At 37.8% G+C, this 24,917-nt stretch overlaps 2 protein-coding genes across 2 annotated transcripts; one reads left to right on the top strand and one right to left on the bottom strand.

Annotated features, from left to right (window-relative positions):
• Positions 1-1,066: 1,066 nt before the first annotated feature.
• LOC102756702 (olfactory receptor 1361) lies at positions 1,067-2,038 on the bottom strand. Its single transcript, XM_006771239.1, has one exon. The coding sequence runs from the start codon at positions 2,036-2,038 to the stop codon at positions 1,067-1,069; it is 972 nt and encodes a 323-aa protein (XP_006771302.1).
• Positions 2,039-9,909: 7,871 nt separating this feature from the next.
• Positions 9,910-11,419, top strand: LOC102771940 (olfactory receptor 1L3). Its single transcript, XM_006771215.1, has 2 exons — positions 9,910-10,950; positions 11,388-11,419. Exon 1 carries the CDS (start codon positions 9,966-9,968, stop codon positions 10,941-10,943), a length of 978 nt encoding a protein of 325 aa, XP_006771278.1. The 5' UTR covers positions 9,910-9,965; the 3' UTR covers positions 10,944-10,950; positions 11,388-11,419.
• The last annotated feature ends 13,498 nt before the right edge of the window (positions 11,420-24,917 follow it).

The following is a 24,917-nucleotide window of genomic DNA, read 5'->3' as shown; positions in this document are numbered from 1 at the left end:
CCTTCTTTCTTCCCGTAAATAGCCATTTCTCACTTTCCTTTGCTGTCTCCTCTCCCAGACCTCTAAATGCTGGCATGAACAACCATTTTGGGACTCTGTTCATAGTTGTCTTTTCTATATTTTCTCATTAGGTGATTTTACCCAGCCCCATGGCTTCAAATATCATCTACATTTTGTTGTGACATGTCTATCTCAAGACAGTGCCTTAAGCCTCAAGAATTGTGTATTTTACTGCCTAGGAAATATCTCCACTTTGATAGATATCACAAAATATGGCCAAAAACAAGTTATTGATTTTGCACCCACCCCTACCATATCTATATGCCCCCACTTCCACAGAGCCTTCCACATATAATTATTCCACCCATTTTCACAATCCATCCTTGGTTCTTCCTTTTCCCTTACATATTGTGTCTAGTCTCTCAGTGTGTCTCAACAGCTCTACTTACCATATGCCCCATATCTGACCACCTACTCCTGGTGTTAGGGCCACTATGAAGATTCCCCTACACTCTTTATTATCAGTGACCTACACTGTCTTTTATGAAGTGACACGAAATTTCAGATGAAATAATTCAGTCTCTATAAGTATTAAACTGTTTATTATTACTGTGAGTTTGGAATAACGAGAAACCATAAAATTATTACCATTGTAAGAGAGGTTTAGACTACTCTATGGTTTGCTGAAAAATCTCTCTTCTGTATAGTGGTATTGTACCTCACTTTGACTTCTCTCTGGAAAACAGTACATGCTATATCATCACTAAAATGATCAAATTTCTGCAGGCCATGCTGATCTTTAATAATTCAACTTAGTGCTCCCCCATGCCTCCTATTAGATCTGAAAGATGAGAGGTTCAAGTTTGATGATTTAAAAGTATCTTTTCAGTTCCAAAGGGATGAGATTCTAAGTCAGTCAATAGGGACCAGAACTATTTATTCAAAAATGTACTTCTTGCCAAATCCAAATAAGACGGAGTCAACAGAAAAGATTATCCCACAGGAATGTGACCATACCAGTTAACAGGAGTGCAACCATCTATTCGAGGCATTTTCCAGTTAGATCTTAACTTTCCCGGGTGGCCTGGGAGCCAGGCTGGAAGTTTCCTGAGATGCAGAGTTTCCTGGAAAGCCTTTGCAGAGCTCCCTTGACCTCCTGGTTCCTCAGGCTGTAGATCAGTGGGTTTAGCATAGGGGTAACTACTGTGTAAAAGATGGCGACCTGGCGATCCTGATCCAAGTCATAGCTGGAGGAGGGCCGGAGGTACATGCGGATCACAGAGCCATATAGGAGCAGCACAACCAGAATGTGGGAGCCACAAGTGGACAGAGCTTTGCGCAGGGCAGCAAATGAGTGCATACGGGCTATGGCAACACCAATGCGGGCATAGGAACCCAGAATGAAGAAGAAGGGACTGATCACCACAGCTACCCCTTCAGTAAATATTAGCATTTCACTGACTACTGGTCGGGTGCAGGAGAGCTTCAGTAAGGGTGTGATGTCACAGAAGAAGTGGGTCACCTGGTTGCCACAAAAGGTTAAACGGGTGACCAACACACTATAAAGGAGGCTGTTGAGGCTGACAACCACCCATGAGGTCAAGGTTATGTATAGAAAGAAGCGACGGCTGATAATGGCAGAGTATCTTAAGAGGTCACAGATGGCAACATAGCGGTCATAGGCCATGGCAGCCAACAGGTGGCCTTCCATGCTGCCCACAGCCATAAAAAAGAACAGCTGGAGCATGCAGTGATTAAAGGAGATGGTTTTATTCACAGACAACGTGTGGACCAGCATCTGGGGAACAGTGATGGTTGTGAGGAATATGTCAATAAAGGAAAGCTGGCAGAGCAGGAAATACATGGTGGTCTGAAGCTTGGCATCTGAGAGGGCAACAATTACCAACAGGGCATTGCCCATAACTGCCACCAGGTACATAGCAAGGACAATCCCAAAAATAACTGGCTGCATCTCTGGATAGCTGGACAGGCCCAATAAGACAAAGTCAGTTACCTCTGTCCTGTTTCTAGTGGCCATAAGGCACAATCCACATTCCCTGTGAAGAGCAAGTGTTAAGATCAAATAATGCTGAAATTTACTCTGGGATAACTATTAGGAAACATCTTTTCTTGCATGAATGGCTCTAGTTTCCAAAAGAGTTGTTTGTTTTTTCATTTAATTCATTTCCCTTGCCATGATCTTTCTATCCAATCACTCACTCATCCACTCTTTAGTTTATTCCAGGTTCATTGATTGATCACTGAGAATCTTTCAATTTGATAGATATGAAGGACAGCAAGATAAATTACACATGGTCTCTGCTTTTAAGAAATTCACTATATAACAAAAAAGGCATCACACTATACACAGAATTTCCTTGATGCTTATTATGAGCTGAAGAGTATACTAAATATCACACATTTGGTTCTCACAACAATCCCATATGATAGAAACTACAGTACTTTCAGACCCATATCACAGATGAGAAAAGTAAATCAAAAAGACTACTGTATTAAAGATCTGAGAGACAAAAACTAGACTTGACCCTGTATAGCTTTGTTGGACTTAAGCACCACACTTGGCTAGCTGTCAGAGTTGGAGAGGAAAGGGAAAGATGTCAAGACTCCAGCCAAATGTCAGTCTCTACATCCTTGATGGGGGCACTGGAGTAAAGATCTGGTCCTAACTTTGTATGTTGTTTTGGGAGGGATATTTTTATTTCATTAAATCAACTAAATTTACCTGAAATGAGAGAAGTGAATAATATAATCATTAATTTTATTAATGATTAATTTTCAATTAATAATAAAATCTTACAGGGATAGAATTCTCATGTCTTTTCAGCTCAGGTTTTCCCTATAGGCAGATCTACATGGTACACCAAAGAGGTAACTTTCTGAGGCTGCTATATGGATAAGGATATTTTGGTGCAATACTATTTTTCTTTGTGAATGTAAGAAAATAATTTTAAAATAGTAGAGTATAAGAGAACATATAATGAAAAGCAGAGTTCTCTAACTTTGCCCACCTCCATGTTTAATTAGTTTTAACTCGTCTGGTGGTTCATAACGTTAATGCCTTTAAATAATATACTATTTGTTTATAATCTATGTAACAATTTTATCAATTTAGGATTATCTTTTGACTTTATTATGAAAGATGAAGTTTTATCTTGTTTACATAATCCTCACTCTTTTCTTCTTCCTTTCCCCCATTTTGGATGATTATTTTAGTTCTCCAATTAGTTACTTTTAAATAACATAGTTAAGTCTGTATTTCTTATTCCATCAACTTAAGGCTATACCTATCTTCACCCCTGCAACTTCCCTAACTTTGGAAAGCTGTACTATATTTGTTTATTGTCAAGATTGAAAAAACATATATAAATTAGGAGTTATAACTATAGGTAACTCTTCCAGGTAAAAGAGAATCAACAGACAACATTTACATTAGTATAACTATGTAAGTATGTTTCACTGCAGAGCCAAATGGTGTGCTATGGTTACATTTATTCTTTGATGAGACCAGTGTTCCACCCAACTAAAGGAGAATACTCCTAACATTGAGATAAAGAATCAAAACTATTTAAGGACATCTCTCTTGGTGCTTTCTTTAATCTAAAGATCACACTTAAAGCAGAAACTTAAAATGTAAAACTTACCTTTTGTCTTTATTTCTCCCTGTATCCTTCTCTGTGTCCATAGATATAGCTCAACTATGTGCTGTTGTGGTCCTATTACTCATTCAAGGCAGTGGCCACTTAGGGATGTCTATATTGAGGTATAGATGAAGGTGAAAGAGAAGAAGAGATGAAAAGAAAGGGAGAAGGAATAAGCCTCTTCCTGGGGAAAGGGAGAGAAAATGTCTTCGAAGGGGCAAAAAGAAACAAAACGTATAGATTTATCCACTGTAAGGATAAGAATGTAATAACATAGAGTCTATTTTTCCCAAGTACAGCAAAACTGTATTTTTAAACCAATTATATGCAATAAGAATAATAAGCAGTTGTAGTGCTCTTACTCGCTGACTTCATCAAGAGTCATCTCTTTATCTTTCCTATTTTTCAATATCTCAACATGCTCCCATCAGAGCCTGAGCTCTGTGGATCCTGTTCAGACAACTTTGAGGGATCAAGGATGCTGATGCCAGAGAGAAGAGTAATTTGTTAGAATAAATATGAAGATATGCACATGTACAGATTTGAACACCTTAAGATAGTAACCTAAACTGAAATCTGGCAAACAAAAGCAAAAGGAAGAATCCCTGAAATGAGAACAAAAAGTATCTCAGGACCTCTAATTACCACCTGGTGTTTCAGGGACATCTAGACTAGAGTAATAGTTAAGGGAGGGCGCTAGAGTGTCAAGGCCTAAACCTGCTGACCAGTATTCTTGTCTTTCTTTGATGAAAGCACAAAGGGACATATGAGTCTTCACTGTTTTATCAACATCTAAATCCTAGGAATGTGTACTAGTTAATGTCTTTAGTCTAAATTCTATTTCTAGTCCATATCCTGTGTTGATGAACCACAAATATTGAATCTGAGATATGTAAATTAGAACTTCCCTTTTCTCTGTCTCAAGAATATATCTTCCAAATTCTTACAAGATAAATTGGATTCGCTGTCACACATTTCTTGTACCTGGAAACTATGAAATGTCTCTCCATACCCTACCTTATTGCATGATTATATTCTCCATCCACACCTTCATTTTTTCACTCAAAAACCGACCCCTTCGTGTTATTATTGACAATTCCTCCATCCCATTGCTTACCTTTATTTTAATACTTTTACCACATTCTAGTCATTGGTCTTCTTGGAATAAATATCATACAATTTTCTACAAGAGGATTATAATGTCTTATTTTCTATTCCCTTTTTATTTACTATTAGGGCAGATTATAACCTTATCCTCACCTTTTCTCTGTATCCAACATCATACACTCAAGTTAGAAAGTCTGAGTAGAACTCCTAGCTACATTCTCACAAAATTAGAGATTGCCTTTGTGTAATTTTCCATAAAAGCCCTCTTAAGTACTGACTGGTTTGGCTCAGTGGATAGAGCATCGGCCTGCGGACTGAGGGGTCCCAGGTTCGATTCCGGTCATGGGCATGTACCTTGGTTGTGGGCACATCCCCAGTAGGGGGTGGCAGGGGGCAGCTGATTGACGTTTCTCTCTCATCAATGTTCCTAACTCTCTATCCCTCTCCCTTCCTCTCTGTAAAAACTCAATAAAATATATTTTTTAAAAAGCCCTCTTAGGACAACTCATCCCATTGAGGCAGCCTTGCTTACATGTATGCACTCGGAGACTCTAGCAACCCCAGAAGCCTCCAATTGAGTTCGGATGAAATATTGATTAGAATGGGCTGAGCCCTTCTATCTTTGTTTATAAACATGGATTGTAGCTCAGGAGTCTGCTCCTCCTTCCTTGTACCTAGATCTCACTGAGGCAAAAAAAAAATTTTCTGAAAACAAGTATGTCTTTAGGGAAGGTCTACCCTATGGGGATCACCATAGCTTTGCACAGTGTCAACAGGTGGGCAAGAAAAAACCCCAAGGAGAAACTGATTCTCATTTCATCACCTCAAGAAACCATCTTTTCTAACCTATCCAACTAATGCAGCTGAATTATTTTAATTCAGCTGCATTAGTTGCAAGGCATGAGGCTTTATGAGATAGCAATAGGACAACTCCAACCACTCTCCAATGACTTCCTCATTTCCCACCCTCATCTAATTGCATGCTTTTGCTGGATTTCATCCAGCCACTTTATCTATTTTTAGGAACTATCATCCTCAGAATACTTGATTTAAACAAGTCTTTGAGTATAAAAGAAAGAGCAGGATGTAGAGCAGCACATCAAAAAACCTGAGACTACGCAAACTGGAGAAATTTTGTTTCTCATTTTAAAATATAGTAATAATGACATACGGCTTATTGATATAGATTATATATTATGGGAATGGTTACAAACTGAATACATACCAGTATTTTCCACCATTGACCTGCACAGAAGAAACTCAGTCCCATGCTAACTACTAATTGGTAAATATGATCAAAATTCATTGGAAACAGCAACAGATTCTAATCAATCAAAATGTAATCAATTTCCTCAAAAAGTGTAATACATTTACTTTTGTTTGCAGAGCAGCTATTTGATTTTCTAACAGTCCTACTTACTTTGGGGGAAAAGTAAGAGGACTGAAAATGGTTGGATGAGATTCATTTCTCCCAGTCTCACCCTAAGCAGACAGTCCTGAATTTTAGGCTGTTTTTTACTCCCTCTGAGTCGTTACCCCTGCCTATACGTGTACAGTCCAAGTTTATTAAGTCCATTACTTGGATTGGAAGACTTAATACTAGTATTGTTAAAATGGCAAGTGTCCACAAATTGATCTACAGATTGAATACAATCTCTATCAAAATCCCAATCAATTAATTTATAGAAATGAAAAAGGGAATCCTAATATTCATATGGAATTGCAAGGGGCTGGGTAGAGATAGGCAAAGGGGGGAAACGGGAGACATCTGTAATAGTGTCAACAATAAAAAATTGATTGACGTCCAGCCGGCATGGCTCATTGGTTGAGGATCAACCTATGAACCAGGAGGTCATGGTTCAATTGCCAGTCAGAACATATGCCTAGGTTGCAGGCTTGATCTCTAGTGGGGGTGTGCAGGATGCAGCCAGTCAATGATTTTCTCTCATCATTGGTGTTTCTATCTCTCTCTCCCACTCCCTTCCTCTCTGAAATCAACAAGAATATATATCTAAAAAATCAATAGGTTTATTTCTGGACTCTCAATTATATCCCAGTGATCTGTAGATCTATCCTCTCACAAGTACCACAAATGCTGCAATGAACACAGGGTGCATATATCTTTCTGAATAAATGTTCCAAATTTTCTGGGTAGATACCCAGAAGAAGGGTTTCTGGGACATATGGTAACTATTCTTAATTTGTTTAGGAGCCTCCAAACTGCTTTTCATAGTGGCTCTACCAGTTTACATTCCCACCAGCAGAGAACGAGGGTTCCTTTTTCTCCATAACCTCCAACACTTGTTATTACTTGTCCTGTTGATAACAGCCATTCTAACAGGTGTGCGGTGGTATCTCATTATAGTTTTTTTAAAATATATTTTTATTAATTTCAGAGAGGGAGGGAGAGGGAGAGAGATAGAACCGCCCAAGACAGTCCCCTAGCCTCCCCCATCCCCCAGTGTCTTATGTCCATTGGTTATGCATATATGCATGCATACAAGTCCTTTGATTGATCTTTAGTTTTGATTATCACTTCCCAAATAGCTAGTAAAGTTGAGCATAAGATATATTTTAATGTACCATTGTGGGAGAAAATGCTGCCAATTAAATGCTGCCATATATTTAAATTCACCCCATATAAGAGATGTTAAAATGTGGGAAAATATTAGTCTCTCAGATATCAGCTATCAATAAAATATGAGAGGTGGATCATACAAAATATAGAGTATAGTTTCTGGAATCATGCCTGCATTTGAATTAATGCTTCAAAGAAAAGTAGTCCTTATGCTAAAAGTACAGACTGTCAAGTTTAATCTGGCAAAGTAAGGCAAAATTTGTGCTCCATTAGTCATTTGAAAGCTGTTCCTTAATATAAAACTTTAACTTTGTTAGGGAAAAACAGAGGGGTTCAACTACATGGTTTGGATTCAAATGGCCTTTGGTTCAAGTTATGTTTAATAGTTACCCTGTTTTTCTAAGTCACTATAAAAATGAAGACAATAAGTACACATGGTATGAGGTGGTTGTGTGGATTGCATGAAAAAAGTTTATAAATTACTGAAGACATGATAGTTGTCTTCCTTTAAGTGAAAACTTATGTGACAATGAATGTGATTTGTGTTTAATGACAATTCACATACTAAGGGTGCAGAAAAGACATTCCATTAGTTCATTAAAGAATGCTTTTTGTAAGAGGTTGTGTTTGAGCTTGAAGACCCAGGTGAAGAGAGAAATATAAGAAAGTGAAGTGATTGAATTGTAAGATGTGATTAGAAATCAGTGACAAGGAATAGGCAATGTGCATTTGGCAGGGCATGTTGAGATCCTGATGCATGAATTCTGTGTGCTTTCATGAATTAAGAAGAGTAAACAATCTAGCCCTAACCAGTTTGGCTCAGGATAGAGCATCGGTCTGCGGACTGAAAGGTCCCAGGTTTGATTGCGGGCACATCCCCAGTAGAAGGTGTGCAGGAGGCAGCTGGTCGATGTTTCTCTCTCATCGATATTTCTAACTCTCTATCTCTCTCCATTCCCCTCTGTGAAAAATCAATAAAATATATATATTTTAAAAAAGAGTAAACTATCTAAAGAGGTGGCTTTCCCTAGTTGTAATAGAAGGAATGAGGGTTGGCTAACAAGGGAAGGGAGAACTGAGGCCAGGTTCAAAAGTTACAACACTCTCTTTTGTAGGAGGATAGCATCATAAAGTCATAGCTACTAAACTAGCAAATGTATCTGAACTTGGGAGGAGTGGAGCAGAAGGTGCCCAATGCTGGGCTACACTAAGTAGTTGTCCTTCAGAGAAATGGAGGCACTAGGGGGAGGTCTAATCAACGCTTTATAAGTTCAAGGAAAAACTGGAGCCTGGTACTCTGTCCTCAGTGCTACATGGGATGACATCTCCCAGGTAAGCCCCCAGAAAGGTTGGAAGAGCTAGGGACAGAAAAGTATTGTCTGTTTCCAACACCTACTTCCAGGCTAAACAGATGTTGCATTATACCCAGAGTCAAGGAGAGGCATGTAGGCAACCTGGAAAGGGAGAATACTTGTAAGGTCCTCTGGCTCCTTGGAGACAACCTTGCACTAAGTTAATAGATGTTTGTTTTCTTACTCTCTCCCTCATCAAACATCAGAAACTTAGTGAGACAGTCTCAGAGGATACTCCCATGAGAGAAGCAGAGCCTATGAGTATCTACACCTATGAAGGATGGTAAGAATCCAAGGAAGGGAACATTTGGATTCAAGAAGCATTCAGAGATTGCTATCAGGTAGCTTTTCTATATGCTGTCTCTTGGCAGAGTTTTGTCTTCTTTTTGACAAATCATTTCATGGAGCATAAAGGACGGGAGGGGAATGAATAGAATACATGACACAAGAGCTCAATGTCCTTTCTAGGTAAGAAATCAACTTTGAGAACGCCTGGTGAGAAGTGGGAATATTTTATCTCAGAGAGACACTAAATAAGAGAGTTAACTTATGTTCATGCTAAATGTGGATGTCTTTTGCATCTATACTCTAAAGTTCAATCTGCCTTTGCCCTGGTTTACTTGTGAGGCACAGTTCCCCGATCTCAGGATATAAATTATCAGCCAAAATGTATGGAAATTTGGGAGAGTATTTTTCACACAAGTTCACTCCCTTTCTCTCACTTTCCCTCCCTCCATCTTTCTTTTCCCTGTAACTATTTATATTCAATTTAATGTTCTTTAAATGGCTTTCTTGTTTCCATTGTAGATGATGTGGAAAGAGGCATCTTGACTTAAAATGATGGTTATTCATCAACCACAAGCTAGGTGAGATAGCTATCATGATTAGCTGGATATGGATTAGCCACTGATAATCCTTAATCTAAAGCTGACCTGAACCTGATTCAAAGCCTGCATCTGTGGGGCCTGTGATTTATCAGCCCAGAGTCAGGAGGCAGAAAAGAAAATCCAGCTCTCCAACCTAGTCTCTCTCTCTTTCTTTCCCCCTGCTTCCTGTCTGTTTCTTCAGATTTCTATCTCAAAGATTTTAAAAGAACAAGTTAAAACACACTTTCAGCTCTGGTTTTTCCATATTCAGGAAGAAAAACACTGGAGTACATGCTCTATTAATAACAGCTCAGTATAATAAACAAGATGTAAAAATACACATTACAAGATGACAAGAATCATTTATTGACAGTGTTGTTTACCTTCAGGTGCATATGAGTCCATGGAAATGCGCAACCTGACAAGACTTCCTGAATTCATCCTCTTAGGACTCTCCTCTCGCCCTGAGGACCAGAAGCCACTCTTTGCCCTCTTTCTTATCATGTACCTGGTCACCTTGCTGGGAAATCTGCTCATCATCTTGGTTATCCGCTCTGATTCGCAACTCCAAAACCCCATGTATTTCTTCCTGAGCATCTTGTCCTTTGCTGATATTTGCTACACGACAGTCATAGTCCCCAAGATGTTAGTGAACTTCCTATCAGACACAAAGACCATTTTCTACGCTGAATGTCTGGCACAGATGTATTTCTTCCTGGTCTTTGGAAACATGGATAGTTATCTCCTGGCAGCTATGGCCATTGACCGCTATGTGGCCATTTGTAACCCTTTCCACTACGTCACTGTTATGAACCACAAACGCTGTATGTTGCTAGTGATCTTTTCCATAGTTTTCTCCTGCCTCCACTCTCTCCTACACGTTCTCATGGTGAATCGACTCACCTTTTGTGCATCAAATGTTATCCATCACTTCTTTTGTGATGTCAACCCTGTTCTGAAACTGGCCTGCTCTTCTACCTCTGTCAATGAAGTCGTAGCCATGACAGAAGGGCTGGCTTCTGTGATGGCCCCATTTGCCTGCATCGTCATTTCTTACCTAAGGATCTTCATTGCTGTCCTTAATATTCCCTCAGCTGCTGGAAAGCACAAAGCCTTCTCCACCTGCAGCTCCCATCTCACTGTGGTGACTCTGTTTTATGGGAGTATTAGCTATGTCTATTTCCAGCCATTGTCAAAGTATACTGTCAAGGACCGAATAGCAACAATCATATACACTGTATTGACATCAATGTTGAACCCATTTATCTACAGTTTAAGAAACAAAGACATGAAACGGGGCTTAGAGAAACTGATAAGCAAGATTAAGTCTGAAATGGACAGGCTTTCTACTACAACAATCAACAAAATTCATGGACCCTAATTGCAAGGTATGGTGTGTTTGTGTACACGTACACACACACACACACACACACACACACACACACACACACACACACACACGAGACCAGCACCTGAGGCAAGTTTTGGTGGAGAAATACTCTTTCATCTTTGTAGCTGCACCCTGTGGTCTCTGCCATGCCATGACAGGACAGTTCTACTCAGTCTTAGTACCTGGGCTATGATTGCAGACCTACCCCATAATATCTCTCCATTCCAGAAAATCACATTCTATTTACTCCTTCCATATTTATTTGAAAATTTCCATATTTCTCTCTACTTATAAATTCTTATAAATTCAGCCTGTTTGGTCACTGAATATCCAGAAAATTTTTATACATATCTATACAGAAAGTATATACATGCAGAGATGTTTATGCATAAATAACCACTCTATTCTATTTGAAACTGTTAGAATTTTTTCCAGGGGTGTGTGTGTGTGTGTATGTGTGTGTGAACTTCCTATCAGACTAGAAGCTGCCCAATGTAGAGTCTGTTCCCTGATCATGCCCTTTCTTGAAATTCTCCCAACAGCTGACTATCCTGGGTTCTGGTCATTAGATCCCCAACAACTGACATCAAGCACCTAATTTACCACTAGTGAGCCAGCTCTGTGCTTCTACACATGTTTTGGTCTCGGCTCTTCCTCTCCTTCACATGCTCAGCGTACATTCATCACCTGATTCTTCCTGAGGCTACTTGCCTGTGTGCTCTCCTCTCTAGACATGCCTGTGTTTCCATGTGTCTTGCCTCTGTCATTTTTTTAAGAATAGACGATTTATTACATGTAATCAGAAATGTTTCCTGTGGCCACTGGAGTAAAGAAAATGATGTAAACTACTAGTAAGAAGCTTTGTTGAGAATGCCTGATATAAAACAAGCTTCAATTTAGTTGGAGAATGAATTATATAGTGACACAGTCAGATGAATTGCTTTGTTTTGTGTTGTGAAGAAAAACCACCATTTATTGTGATTCTCTCTCTCTCATACTCTCCTGGTATTTTTATCTTAATAGATGGAAATGTCTAAGTCAAACAAATTAATCTTTCATGGTATTTTAGATAAGGAATAAATAGATGATCTTAAAGATTTTAAATGATAGTATAAGGAGTCTTTAAACTCCTTTGATTTTGCCTCAATCATGCCAAACCTAGGGTGAGACAAATTCTGGGTGAATATATATTGCCCAATTTCATTCCTTTGTTGAATGTATGGCAAATTAGTTTTCACTTCCATACCTACTCTGATAATTTAATAAGAACTACCTGAAATGCTGAAGTGAAAAAATATTTTCCCTACCTTTGGGCTGAATGAAGAAGGATGAATAAAGATTGATTACAATGTGTACTATGGCCATGGGAGCAGAAAGTGCTAGTACATATTAACCATTTGTTTGCTATATGCATTTGCAAATATTTTCTCCAAATAAACCATCTGCATTCAGCTTCAATTATAAAATTAGCTTTTTTTTTTACTCTCTGCATTCAAATTCTGTGCTGCTTTGCTTCCACTTTGCCAAGTTTCCTTGTGCAACTGAATCTTAGAGTGAGATCCACATTTTCCTGAGTTTTCTGACCACAGTGCCCTCTCATAATTTCCATCACGTGGTGAGCCAGCATATACTACTGTCCCCTGGACTGCCTCCAGGACCTCCCCAAAATACCGACATCCATGGATGCTCAAGTCCCTTGTATAAAATGATGTAGTATTTGTATATAACCTATGCACATCCTCTTTTATACTTTAAATCATCTCTAGATTACTTATAATACCTAAGGCAATGTAAATGCTATGCAAATGTTGTTATACTGTTATACTAGCATTGTTTAGGGACTGACAAGAAAAAAATGTCTGTACAAGTTCAGTACAGACACAACTATTGTAAGCCTACCTACATAGTCCATGTCATCAATAAGGTAACATTTATTTTTAATATTTTCTATCCACAGTTGCTTAAATCTGCTGATACAGAACCCATGGGTACAGAGGTATATATATTGACTTCTTTTTTATCTTTACTGTTGAGAGTATTTCAGATGTCCCCTTCTTTTTCCCCACTGCACTCCTCTACCCAGTTCCCGCCCCAACCAAGGCCTTCACCACCCTATTGTCTGTGTCCATGGGCAATGCATGTATGAATATAAATTCTTTGGTGAATCTCCCACTCTCCCTTCCCCTACCCTTCTGAGATTCATCAATCTGTTCCATGTTTCCATGCCTCTGGTTCTATTTTGTTCATCAGTTTATTTTGTTCATTAGATTCCACATATAAGTGAGATCATATGTTTTTTTTCTCTCTCTGACTGTCTTATTTCACTAAGCATAATAATCTCCAGATCAATTCATGCTGTCACAAATGGTAATAATGCCTTCTTTTTTACAGCTGCAAAATATTCCATTGTGTAAATGTACAACAGCTTTTTTATCCACTCATCTACTGATGGGCACTTGGCTGTTTCCAGATCTTAGCTATTGTAAATTATGAACATAGGGGTGCATATATTCTTTCTAATTGATGTTTTGGGTTTCTTAGGATATAGTCCTAGAAGTGGGGTCACTGGGTCAAACAGCTGTTCTATTTTCAAATTTTAGAGGAAACTCCACACTGTTTTCCATAATGGCTGTACCAGTCTGCATTCCCACCAGCAGTGTACTAGGGTTCCTTTTCCTCCACATCCTTGCCAGCATTTGTTTGTTGATTTATTGATGCTAGCCATCCTGGCAGGGAGGTGATACCACATAGTGGTTTTAATTTGCATATCTCTGATGATGAGTGATGTTGAGAACATATGTCTTTTGTTCATCTGTATGTCCTCTTTGGAGAAGTGTGTATTCAGGTCCTCTGCCCATTTTATAATTGGGCTGTTTAATAAATTTAAAGATGCCAACACATGTACATGAGGTTATCATGGTAATGGAAAGGCAACTAGCACAAATCAATCATCCAGAATTCTGACTTATGGAAATTAATAACCTAATTTTAATGATGAAGTTCAAAGAGGTGAACTGATTTGCCCAAAGTCACCATAAGGTAAGTAGTAAATAGAATTCAAACTCAAAATTGACTACCTCTAAATCAGAAGTGCCTCCCCAAACACCATGGGGGAAGTGGGAGCTGCCTGAGGCTACATTTTAACCTGTGTGAGCACATCACCGAGGACGGCCATCACATCCCCACAGTCCCTTCCTGGCTCCCACTTCAGAATTCTGAACCACAGGAGCCCATGTCCTTCTGAACAGATCGACACTTTTGTTCTCAAGGTAAAGCATGCTTCTCAGACTAGACGGTGTGATAAATGTGCTTTGGTGGTCTCTTTCTCTGACCAGGGGCTGTGTTGAGATCAGTTGTAGCCATGGTTACATTGAGACTGATCTGATGTGCTAAGAGACAACTGGTTTAATTCCCAACCAACCATTCCCACGGAGGAGCCAAACTTTTGCCCCTGGGTTCTATTCAATTGGTCTGTAAGAGATGCTTTGAGTAGTTAATTATCATCCAAGTGAAGGAGCCTGGAGGTTCGCCAGCAAGAGCTCCCCAGAGCCTCGTTAAGAAAGCTGAGATTGGACCTCATCCCTCTGAGGGAGCTTCGGCAGTGACAGTGGCTCAGAAACTTTTCAACAGGATGTTTCCTGGTTTCCTCCTGAGGCCAATCCTCCACGGCTAGCACTGGAGGGAGCTACTGAGTAACCTGTTTTAGATGGAGGGGATTTTTTTTTATTAAGTTATTACATATGTGTCCTTATCCCGTTACCCCCATTCCCTCCCACTCGTGCCCTCACCCCCCTGTTGTCGTCTGTGTCCATTGGTTAGGCTTATATGTACGCATATAAGTCCTTTGGTTGACCTCTCCCCCATACCCCACCCTCCCCTACCTTCCCTCTGAGGTTTGACAGTCTGATCGATGCTTGTCTGTCTCTGGATCTGTTTTTGTTCATCAGTTTATGTTGTTCATTATATTCCATAAATGAGTGAGATCATGTGATATTTATCTTTCTCTGAGTGGCTTATTTCACTTAGCATAAATTTTTAGGGGTGACATTGGTAACAAGATTATATAGGTTTCAAGTGTACATTTCTATGATACATGATCTGAATTGTGCATTTTGTGCCCACCACGCAAAGTCAAATATTCTACCATCACCATATATTCGACCTCCTTTACCCTTTAATTCGCTTCCCACAACCCTTTCCTCCGGTGACCACCACACACACTGCTGTCTGTGTCTATGAGTCTTTGTTTGTTTGTCTTATTTGTTCATTTGTTCCTTTCAGTTTTATATCCCACATATGAGTGAAATCATTTGGTTCTTAACTTTTTCTATGACTTGTTTCATTTAGCATGATATTCTCAAAATCTATCCATGTTGTCGCAAATGGCAGTATTTCATCTTTTCTTATGGCTGAGTAGTAGTCCAGAATTTTAAGCCAGTTCTAGCCAGATCCTTTTCCTTGTATTCTTTGAATAACATTATCCTCCACATATTTAGCATATAAGAAGATCCTGATGCTCATGGCCACACCCAGATTAATTAAGTCAGAATCGCTGAGATGTAGCCTCGGTATCAGTAGTTTTAAAGCACCCACATGATTTCAGTGAACAGCCAGGTTGAGACCAATGATCTCTTTAGAGGACCCCAGTTGGCTTGTGAAATTTGTTAGAACTGGTATTGTAATTTTAGGGTTCAGCAAATTAATGAACTTCTTCCCCTGTCTCCTAGGTATGTTGTTATATATCAAATAAGTTTTATATATCATTAACGTTTTCTGTGTGTCAATACTTGATAGCAAGAAAACACAATAAGGCACTAGGTTAAAGATATTCTAATTCTACTTTTCCGGCCTTCTATATTTCTCTTTTCTATTTCCTAAGTATATAGATAACACATGAATACACTACAGTTGTGAAATTTAAACAAGTTATAAAGTAAAGCTGAAAGTCTCTTGATCCTACCTGAAAAACTGTAAAATATATCTTTACATTTACAAATATGAAGATTAATGGCACTGCCCAGGCTGGTGGCTCAGTTGGTTTGAGTGTCATACCATACACCAAAAGACTGCAAGTTCAATTCCTGGTCAGGGCACATACCTACGTTGTAGGTTCAATCCCAAGTTGGGGCACATACAGGAGGCAATCAATCAATGTTTCTCTCTCACATTGATGTTTCTCTCTCCCTTCCTATCTTGAAAAGCAATAAAAACATATCTTAGAGTGAGGATTTTTTTAAAAAACAATGTTCAATGAACTTAGGGGAAGAATAGATGAACTTTGTGAGAACTTCAACAGAGATAGGGAGCATAAAACAGAACTAAAAAACAAAAAAGAACCACTCAAAAATGAAGAATACATTACTGAAATGAAGACTACATTACAGGCCCTGGTCACAGTGGCTCAGTTAGTTGGGCATCATCCTGTGTGCTGAAAGGTTGCCAGTTCAATTCCTGGTCAGGGCACATGCCTTGACTTGATCCATGGTAGCGGGCATGCAGGAGATAGCCAATCAATGTTTCACTCTCACATCAATGTTTCTCTCTCCCTATTCCTCTCTCTCTAAAAAATCAATTTAAAATATATATTTTAAAAACAATACATTATAGGGAATCATCAGTGCAATATATTAAGCAGATGATCAAATCATAGATTTGGAAGATAAGGAAGCAAAAAATACTCAATCAGAATAGCAAAAAGAAAAAAATATTCCAAAAAAAAAATGAGGGTAATATAAGGAGCCTCTGGAACAACTTCAAGTACACCAACATTTGCATCATGGGGGTGCCAGAAGGAAAAGAGAGAAAGCAAGAAATTGAAAACCTATGTAAAAGAAATAACGATGGAAAATTTCCCTAACCTAGTAAAGGAAACAGACATATAAGTCCAGGAAGCTCAGGGTTCCAAATAAGGTGAACCCAAAAAGATCCATACCAAGACACATCATAATTAAAACCAACGGTTAAAGACAAAGAGAGAATCTTTAAAGCAGCTAGAGAAAAGCAATTAGTTACCTACAAGTGAGCTCCCATAAGACTGTCAGCTGATTTCTCAACAGAAATTTTGCAGACCAGAAGGGAATGGCAAGAAATATTCAAAGTGAATAAAAGCAAGGGCCTACAACCAAGATTATTCTATCCAGCAAAACTATCATTTAGAATCAAAGGACATATCAAGAGCTTCCCAGAAAGGAAAGCTAAAGGAGTTCATCTCCACCAAACCAGTATTACATAGGTCTTCTTTAAGAAGAAAATTTTTTTAAAGATCAAAAATTTGATTAATAAAATGGCAATAAATACATGTCTATCACCAATTGAATTTAAAAATAAAAATAAATGAACAAGCAGAACAGAAACAGAATCCTAGATATAGAGTATATTTTGACAGCTTGCAGATGAGAGATGGGTTGTGGGGATGGGTGAAAATGGGGAAGAGATTAAGAAGCACAAATTGGTAGTTACAGAATAGTCATGGGGATGTAAAGTACAATATAGGGAATATAGTAAATAATATTGTAATAACTATATATGGTGTCAAATGGGTGTAAGATTTATCAATATGATCACTTAGAAAGTTATATAATGTCTAATCATTGGGTTGTATACCTGAAACTAATACAATATTTTATGTCAACTGTAATTGAAAAAAAATATTTAAAAAAAGAAATCCTACTGGAGTTTTGTGAGAGGAAGTAGATTACATTGTAGCGGAGGGATTTAGGTTAGAGATAAGGAAGGACTGTTTCCCCTGGCTGGCAGGCAACGAGGATAATTTTATATATGGTTTATATAATAATTTATATATAATAATTAATAATATATATAATGATTAAGTAATATATATTAATTTGGAGGACTTGTCATTTTTATTATATTATCTTTCCATCCAGGAATATGGATTATGTGACCAATTGGTCACCCTCTAAAACTTACTACTTATAGGGCTTTGTTGTCTTGATGGAATCTGTTAATACACATCCCTAAGCAGTATGTGTTTGAGAAATAAAAGATGACCTCGGTCACACTTTGCAGTGAAACAAGCCAAAGAGAACTACAGCAGCAGCAGTCACAAGCTCATGAGAAGGCCAGCAAGGATATTCAGTCTTAGAACATGGGACTTGGCCCCAAGACTGATGACTTTTCAAGAAAGAAGCGACTCTGCTGAAGGATGAGAAATTCATAAACATTCAAGTTATATATGCTCTATCACTAAAATTCAGCCAAAACTCTTATTCCATGCCGTAAGTATTTTTAAATGCTTCCTTCCTCCTTTTTAAAAAATGAGTAAAATGGACGTTCTCCCATATTAATTCCATTAAGTTATATACTATAACAAACCACTTTAAAAACAATCTGGCCCTAACCGATTTGGCTCAATGGATAGAGCGTCGGCCTGCGGACTCAAGGGTCCCAGGTTCGATTCCGGTCATGGGCATGTACCTTGGTTGCGGGCACATATCCAGTAGGGAGTGTGCAGGAGGCAACTGATGGATGTTTCTCTCTCATTGATGTTTCTAACTCTCTATCCCTCTCCCTTCCTCTCTGTAAAAAATAAATAAAATATATTAAAAAATAAAAATAAATAAAAACAATCTGTCAACAAGGGGGAGACTTTGAAGGATGTAGAGCAGAGAAGTGGCCAAATAATTACAAAATTATTTCTAATTTATAAAGACCACTGTGGTCACCAGATGGAAGATCAATGGAGTTGTGAGGACAGCTTCCATTTTCCCATTTACTCTTTCTTCTCTCCACCCTTGTCCACCCTGCTCTATGCTCCATGAGACTGAGATATGTATCAAAAGGTTTTCTTTCTAAAATTCAACAATAATAAAACAAAAAAAAACTGATTAGAAAGTGGGCCAAAAACCATAAATAGGCAGAGTACAGAGGATTTTCAGGGCAGCATATGAAACAATTCTCAGTATCATATGTCATGAAGGAAATGCAAATTAAAGCCACAGTATGATACCACTGCACTTGTATCAGGATTGCCAAAATCCAGAACACTTTTAACACTGAATGCTGACAAGGATGTAGAACAATAGGAGCTCTCACTCATTGCTGGAGGGATACAAAATGGTACAGCCACTTTGGAAGATAGTTTAATGGTTTCTTACAAAACTAAACATACTCTCTTACCATATGATCCAACAATCACTCTTCTTCATATCAACCTAAAGGAGTTGAAAATTTATGCCCACATAAAAACCAGATGTTAATAGAAGCTTTATTTATAATTGCCAAACTTGGAAGGACCAAGTGTCCTTCAGTAGCTGGATGAAAAGAAAAGGTGAAACTATGGAGACAATAAAAAGATCAGTGGTTGCCATGAGTTAGAAGGAAAGGAGGAATGAGTAGGTGGAGTACAGAGAATTTTTAGGGCAGTGAAACTATTCTCTGTGATACTATAATGGTGTCAATATACATTTGTCAAAATCTACACATGGTACAAAGCCAATAATTAACCTTAATGTAAACTATGGACAATGTGAGTTGGTGAAGCTAAATATCCTACCCAAATTCACCCACTTAGTAACTGGTGGAATGGGCATTTATTTTCTTTATTTTTAAATTTTATTTAATAATGAGAGAGGGGGAGGAGAGAGAGATCAATTTGTTTTTCCAGTTATTTATGCACTTATTGGTTGCTTCTTGTATGTGCCCTAACCCAGGATAGAACTCACAATCTTGGCATATCAGGAGGATGCTCTAACCAATTTAGCTATCCAGTTAAGGCCTGGAACTGGCATTTAAAAACAAGGAGTCAGGCCCTGTCCAGCGTGGCTCAGTTGGTTGAGCATCATCCCCCTGCACTGAAAAGTCACCTGTTCGATCCCAGGTCAGGGCACATACCCAGGTTGCAGATTCAATCCCCAGTCACAGTGCATACGGGAAGCAACCAATCGATGTTTCTCTCTCATATCAATGTTTCTCTCTCTCTTTCTCTCCCCTTTCCCTCTCTCTCTAAAATCAATAAAAACATATTTTAGAAAAGCAGTCAGGCTTAAAAAATGGAAGCAATAATATATTTGGGAAAGGCAAACAAAACAACAACAAAGCAAAATGAGGTTAACTACTACAGACGCTCACACAGCTTGTAAGAGGCAGAGCCAGTATCTGAAGCTATTCAGTCTGTCTCCAGAGCTAGTACCTCAATCCCTTCCCCATAACACTACATCTGCAGCTAGACAGTCATACATACAGACATAGAACCTCAGAGATGTCAGAAACCATCACCTCTCCTTCTAGGTAGGTACTCATAAGCCTACACACAGACATGCACAGGAGCACATGCATGTACAGAGAGTACATGTGCACGTGAACACATATGTGCATGAACACAGCTCCACCCCTGCTGCTGATGGCCCTAATTCCCTTCCCAGGGATGAGGCTACACTTCTGGAGCCCAGGTTCCCCACAAACTCCTGGACACAGAGCTCAGCGCGGGCATCAGTAATGTTTCTTCCCCTAGGAAGACAGCAGGGTCAATGCCCCCAGGGCTCTGGCCTGCTGGGAGGGCAGGCCCCTGGGTCTCCCTTTCTCTCATCAATTCCCACAGTAGATGGAGAGAAGAGTTGGCACATTTCTGAAGTTATATGAGCACTTCTAGCAGCCTTTGTCCTCAGAGATTAAGAACCTGATCTTAACTCCCTGGCAAGCCCCAAGTTCAGGACACTGAATCTCCTCTGTCAGCCCACAGGTAGGCAGGCTGAAGGGTTTGGGGATCAGAGACTGTGGCATCAATATATTCAAGTGATCTTCCTCCCTTTCCTCATCCTATCTTCTTCTCTCCTCCATCTCCAAAGCCAGGAAACAAGTAAACAAGGAAGTTAGGATAATGCAAGGAGGGGTTCAAAGCACACACTCCGAAGCTGGACTCCACTCCATCTAGCTATGTGGACTTAGGCAAGTCACTTCAATTCCCTGTACCTGACTTTCATTATCTATAAAGCGGAGGGCTGTAAAGACTAAACGACCTACTGGGTGTAAAGTTCTTAGAGCAGTGTCTGGCATGTGTAAGCACTGACAATACACAGGGAAGAGGCTTCAATGCAGTGGGCATCTCAAACAGGGAACTTCGGGAGAGGTGCTGCCAGCTCAGCAGAAAAAACGCAAGAGATTAGTTTCCAGCATAAGTCCCATTTTAAGCACCTCTGGTTGATCAGATGGAGACAAGCGGTATGTTGAGGCTGAGGGAAAAGAATTCCAATGGGCATATTTTACTAGTAAATGTCCACTTCCTTGGAATCTAGAACAGCTGGGAAGGGAGAGGTAAATCGCTAAACTGACATATTTAAAAAAAAATAGACAGAAGGGAGAAATTTCAGAGAGCTGAAAAAGGGGTCCTGCACAATCCCTAGCTGGTCAGTCATGCCTATTCAAATGCAGACAATAGAATATAAAGTTAAATATGGAAAGAACTCCTCATCCCATCCCTCCAATCTCACTTCAGAAAGAAGCCACACACACCAAAACAAACACAAATATAAAGATTTTTTTTACCAAAATGGGATTATTCTATATGCAACTTGCTTTTATCACTTAAACAAATATCCTAGACAGTTCTGTAATGGAGAGAACATAGCTTAGCAGTGAGTAGCTTCCACTCTGCGAATCAGACTACTGGATTAAAACCACAGCTCTACCACCTCCACACTGTGGGATCTGGTGAGTTACTCAACTTTGCTAAATCCTATTACTTTTTCTATAAAACAGGGATAATGACAGTGTCGATATCAGAGGATTTGGAGGAAATAAAATTATAAAAGACACACAAAGTGCTTAGTTCAAAGTGCTTAGTGTGGCATATATTGAGTATTAATATATCATGGCTAATGTTAGCCATTATTTCTTTAGAGACAGCATGATATTGACTAACAAGAATTCACTACAAATTGTTTAATAATCAACCTATCTTGATATTTAGGTTGCTTCCTCTATGGGTTGTTTTGCGTATTTGTACTATTTGGTGTTATAAACAAGTAATAACAAAAATGTGTACATATCTCTGTGCTACACATATGTGACTATTTTAAAAGGATAGATTTACTCAAGAGGAATTATTGGATAGATATAGATTTTCAATTCTGATAGAAACTACCAAAAGGTTTATCCTGATTACCCTCTCATTACTAATGTATGTGAGGATTTTTTTCCCTTTAAATATAGTTCAAAAACTGTACTGATATTCTGATGGGTGAAAATTGTATTGCAGTGTAACTTATGTTTCCTAATTGCCAGTGGGCTAAACATCTCATGTTTTCTTTGGTAAATGTGTTGCAGATATTTTCTTTGAGTCAATAGTTTATATTTCAGCTTTACTTATTGTCTATTTTGGTGCAATTTTTACATATTTTAGTAGACTAACTTGTCTTTTTTACCGCTATATTTTATTTCTTGCTTGGAATAGCATCCCCATACTGAGACCATTAAAATATGCTCCTTCATTTTTTGCTAAAACTTACTTTACACTTTGGAATTTTACTTTTAGATTGTTCATTCATATGAGTTTTATTTTTATGTATGGGTTAGACAGAAATCTAGCCATATTTTCCAAAGACTCAGCCAACTATCATAAATATCACTTATTTAATACTCCATCTTTCCTACATTGCTATGAAATAAATCTTTATTACATACTAAGTTCCATAGAGTTTAAGGTCTGTATATATGTATAAATACAGATATACAGAATTTATTTATGTTGGTCCATTAATTTGCTTTTCTCTGAACATTTTTCTTATTGTTTTTCATTATTTGTGTGTTTTTAATTTAGATTAGAAAAGTTCTTTGTTATTATTCTAATTTTTTCAAATTAGAATAGGCTTGTCTTTCTTTAGCCATTTACCCCTTTAGATAAATTTAGAATGACTTAAGGTGACAGTAAAATTTCCCTTGGGGTTAATTTTAAGAGGGAATGGGGGTGGTGGATGGTAGAGAGGGCATAGGGAGAATGAACGGTGATGGAGACTTAACTTGGGGTGATAAACACACAATATAATATACAAATGATGTATTATAGAACTGTACACTTGAAACCTATATAACCAGTATAATTTTATTAACCGATGTCAGTCATTCTAATAAGTTCAATTCTTAAAAAATTCCCTTGGGGTACCACTGTTTTACATTGCTTAAATGTATATGTGAAGAAGAAATGATGTGCAAGATACTATCATTCAAATTAGCTAGTAACTTTTAAAATATAGTATTGTTTTACCAAAGCTGCATAAATCAGTATAAACTTGTAATACCTAGGATATAGCAAGGTTTTTGTTTGATTTTCATTGTAATCAATTCTGAGTTCTTGTGAAGCTTAAGGTGAAGATGCTCAACAGGTTGTGAAGGATTAATCTAAAATATTCTGACCTAGCAAAATAATCAACACTTTAAGTTCCCTTTGGGTGTCATTATAGGTGCATTGAATTTTATAATTCAAGAAAAATTGACTTTTCTCCAGCTTTACTGAGATATAATTAACACATAACATTGCTATAAATTAAAGTGTACAGATGATTTACTACAGTTATATATTGCAAAATGATTACCACAGTAGGGTTAGTTAATAACTTTATCACCTTACATAATTACTATTTCTTTTATGTGATGAGAACATTTAAGATCTACTCTCTTAAGTAGAAATTGTGGTCACCAGGGGCTGGGGAGGAAGGGTGGAGGAAATGGGGAAATACTGTTTTGAGGTACAAACTTCTAAACAATAAATTAACCCTCGATATCTAATGCACAGCACAGTGACTATAGACAATACTGTACTATAAATGTTAAAGTTGATAAAAGACTTGATATTGTTTCCACCATAAAAAATGATAATTATGTGACCTGTAATCTAATATGTGTGTCAGCTAATGCTATGCTGGTAATCATACAGCAATATATAAATTAATCTAATCAACATATTCTACCGATTTAAACTTACACAACGTTATATATCAATTATGTCTCAATAAAAATAAATAAATATCTATTCTCTTAGCAAATTTCAAGTATCTAATACAGTATTTTTTTACTTCAAATGTATAAACGACTTTATTGGGGATTTTTTTCCTTTTTATTGAATTTATTAGGGTGACACTGGTTTAAAAAAATTATACAGGTTTCAGATGCAGAATTCTACAATACATCATCTGTGCACTGTGTAATACAGTAGTGTTAACTTTATTCACCATGCTCTACAGTAGATTCAGAGAACTTAATCATCTTATAACTGGAAAATTGTACCTTTTGTATAACATCTCCCCATTTCACTCACCTCCCAGTCCCTGGCAACCACCATTCTACAATCTATTTCTGTGAGTTTGTCTTTTTTAAATTCATCCATGAGAAATAAGGAAATCCTGCCATTTGTAACAATATGGATAAATTTCAAGAACATTATGCTAAGTCAAATAAGTCAGAAAGAAAAAGACAATTACTATGTGATATTACTTATATGTGTAATCTATAAGTTGACATTCTTTAATATTGAATCTTTTTTAGGAACAAAATATCTACATTTATTCAGATCATAACTTTGTATTCTGTTATAGTTTCTTCAGATAGATATTTCACATTTCTTTTTATTTTCCCTTTTAGGTTGATTCCTAAGTATTTCTTAGACTTTCTTAGCATTGTCAATTGAAACTTTTTCTCCATGCATTTTCCTAATGTAAGAAAAGTATTTTTTTTTTATTTTTGCTACTCAATCTGGCCACTTAGGTGAAATTTTCATATGATTAAAGTCTTCAGATATGTATTAGCACTTTTCCAGATATACAAGTCACTTAAAAATAATGACAATTTTACCTAATCGCATGTTTATGCCTCTTATTTCTTTAATTTGGCCTTTTAATAGGCTTAGACTACCATCTGAGCAATGCAGTTCAATAATGGTAACAGCGGCCATACTGACTTGTCCTTTCCATGATATTGATGGGAATCAGACTTTTATATTCACGGTTTTATATT

Source organism: Myotis davidii, unplaced genomic scaffold, assembly GCF_000327345.1.
Source record: "Myotis davidii unplaced genomic scaffold, ASM32734v1 scaffold64, whole genome shotgun sequence".
In the NCBI taxonomy this organism is placed as follows: domain Eukaryota; kingdom Metazoa; phylum Chordata; class Mammalia; order Chiroptera; family Vespertilionidae; genus Myotis; species Myotis davidii.
Note: the sequence above shows the minus strand (reverse complement) of the source record. Positions and strands in the feature narration are given on the sequence as shown.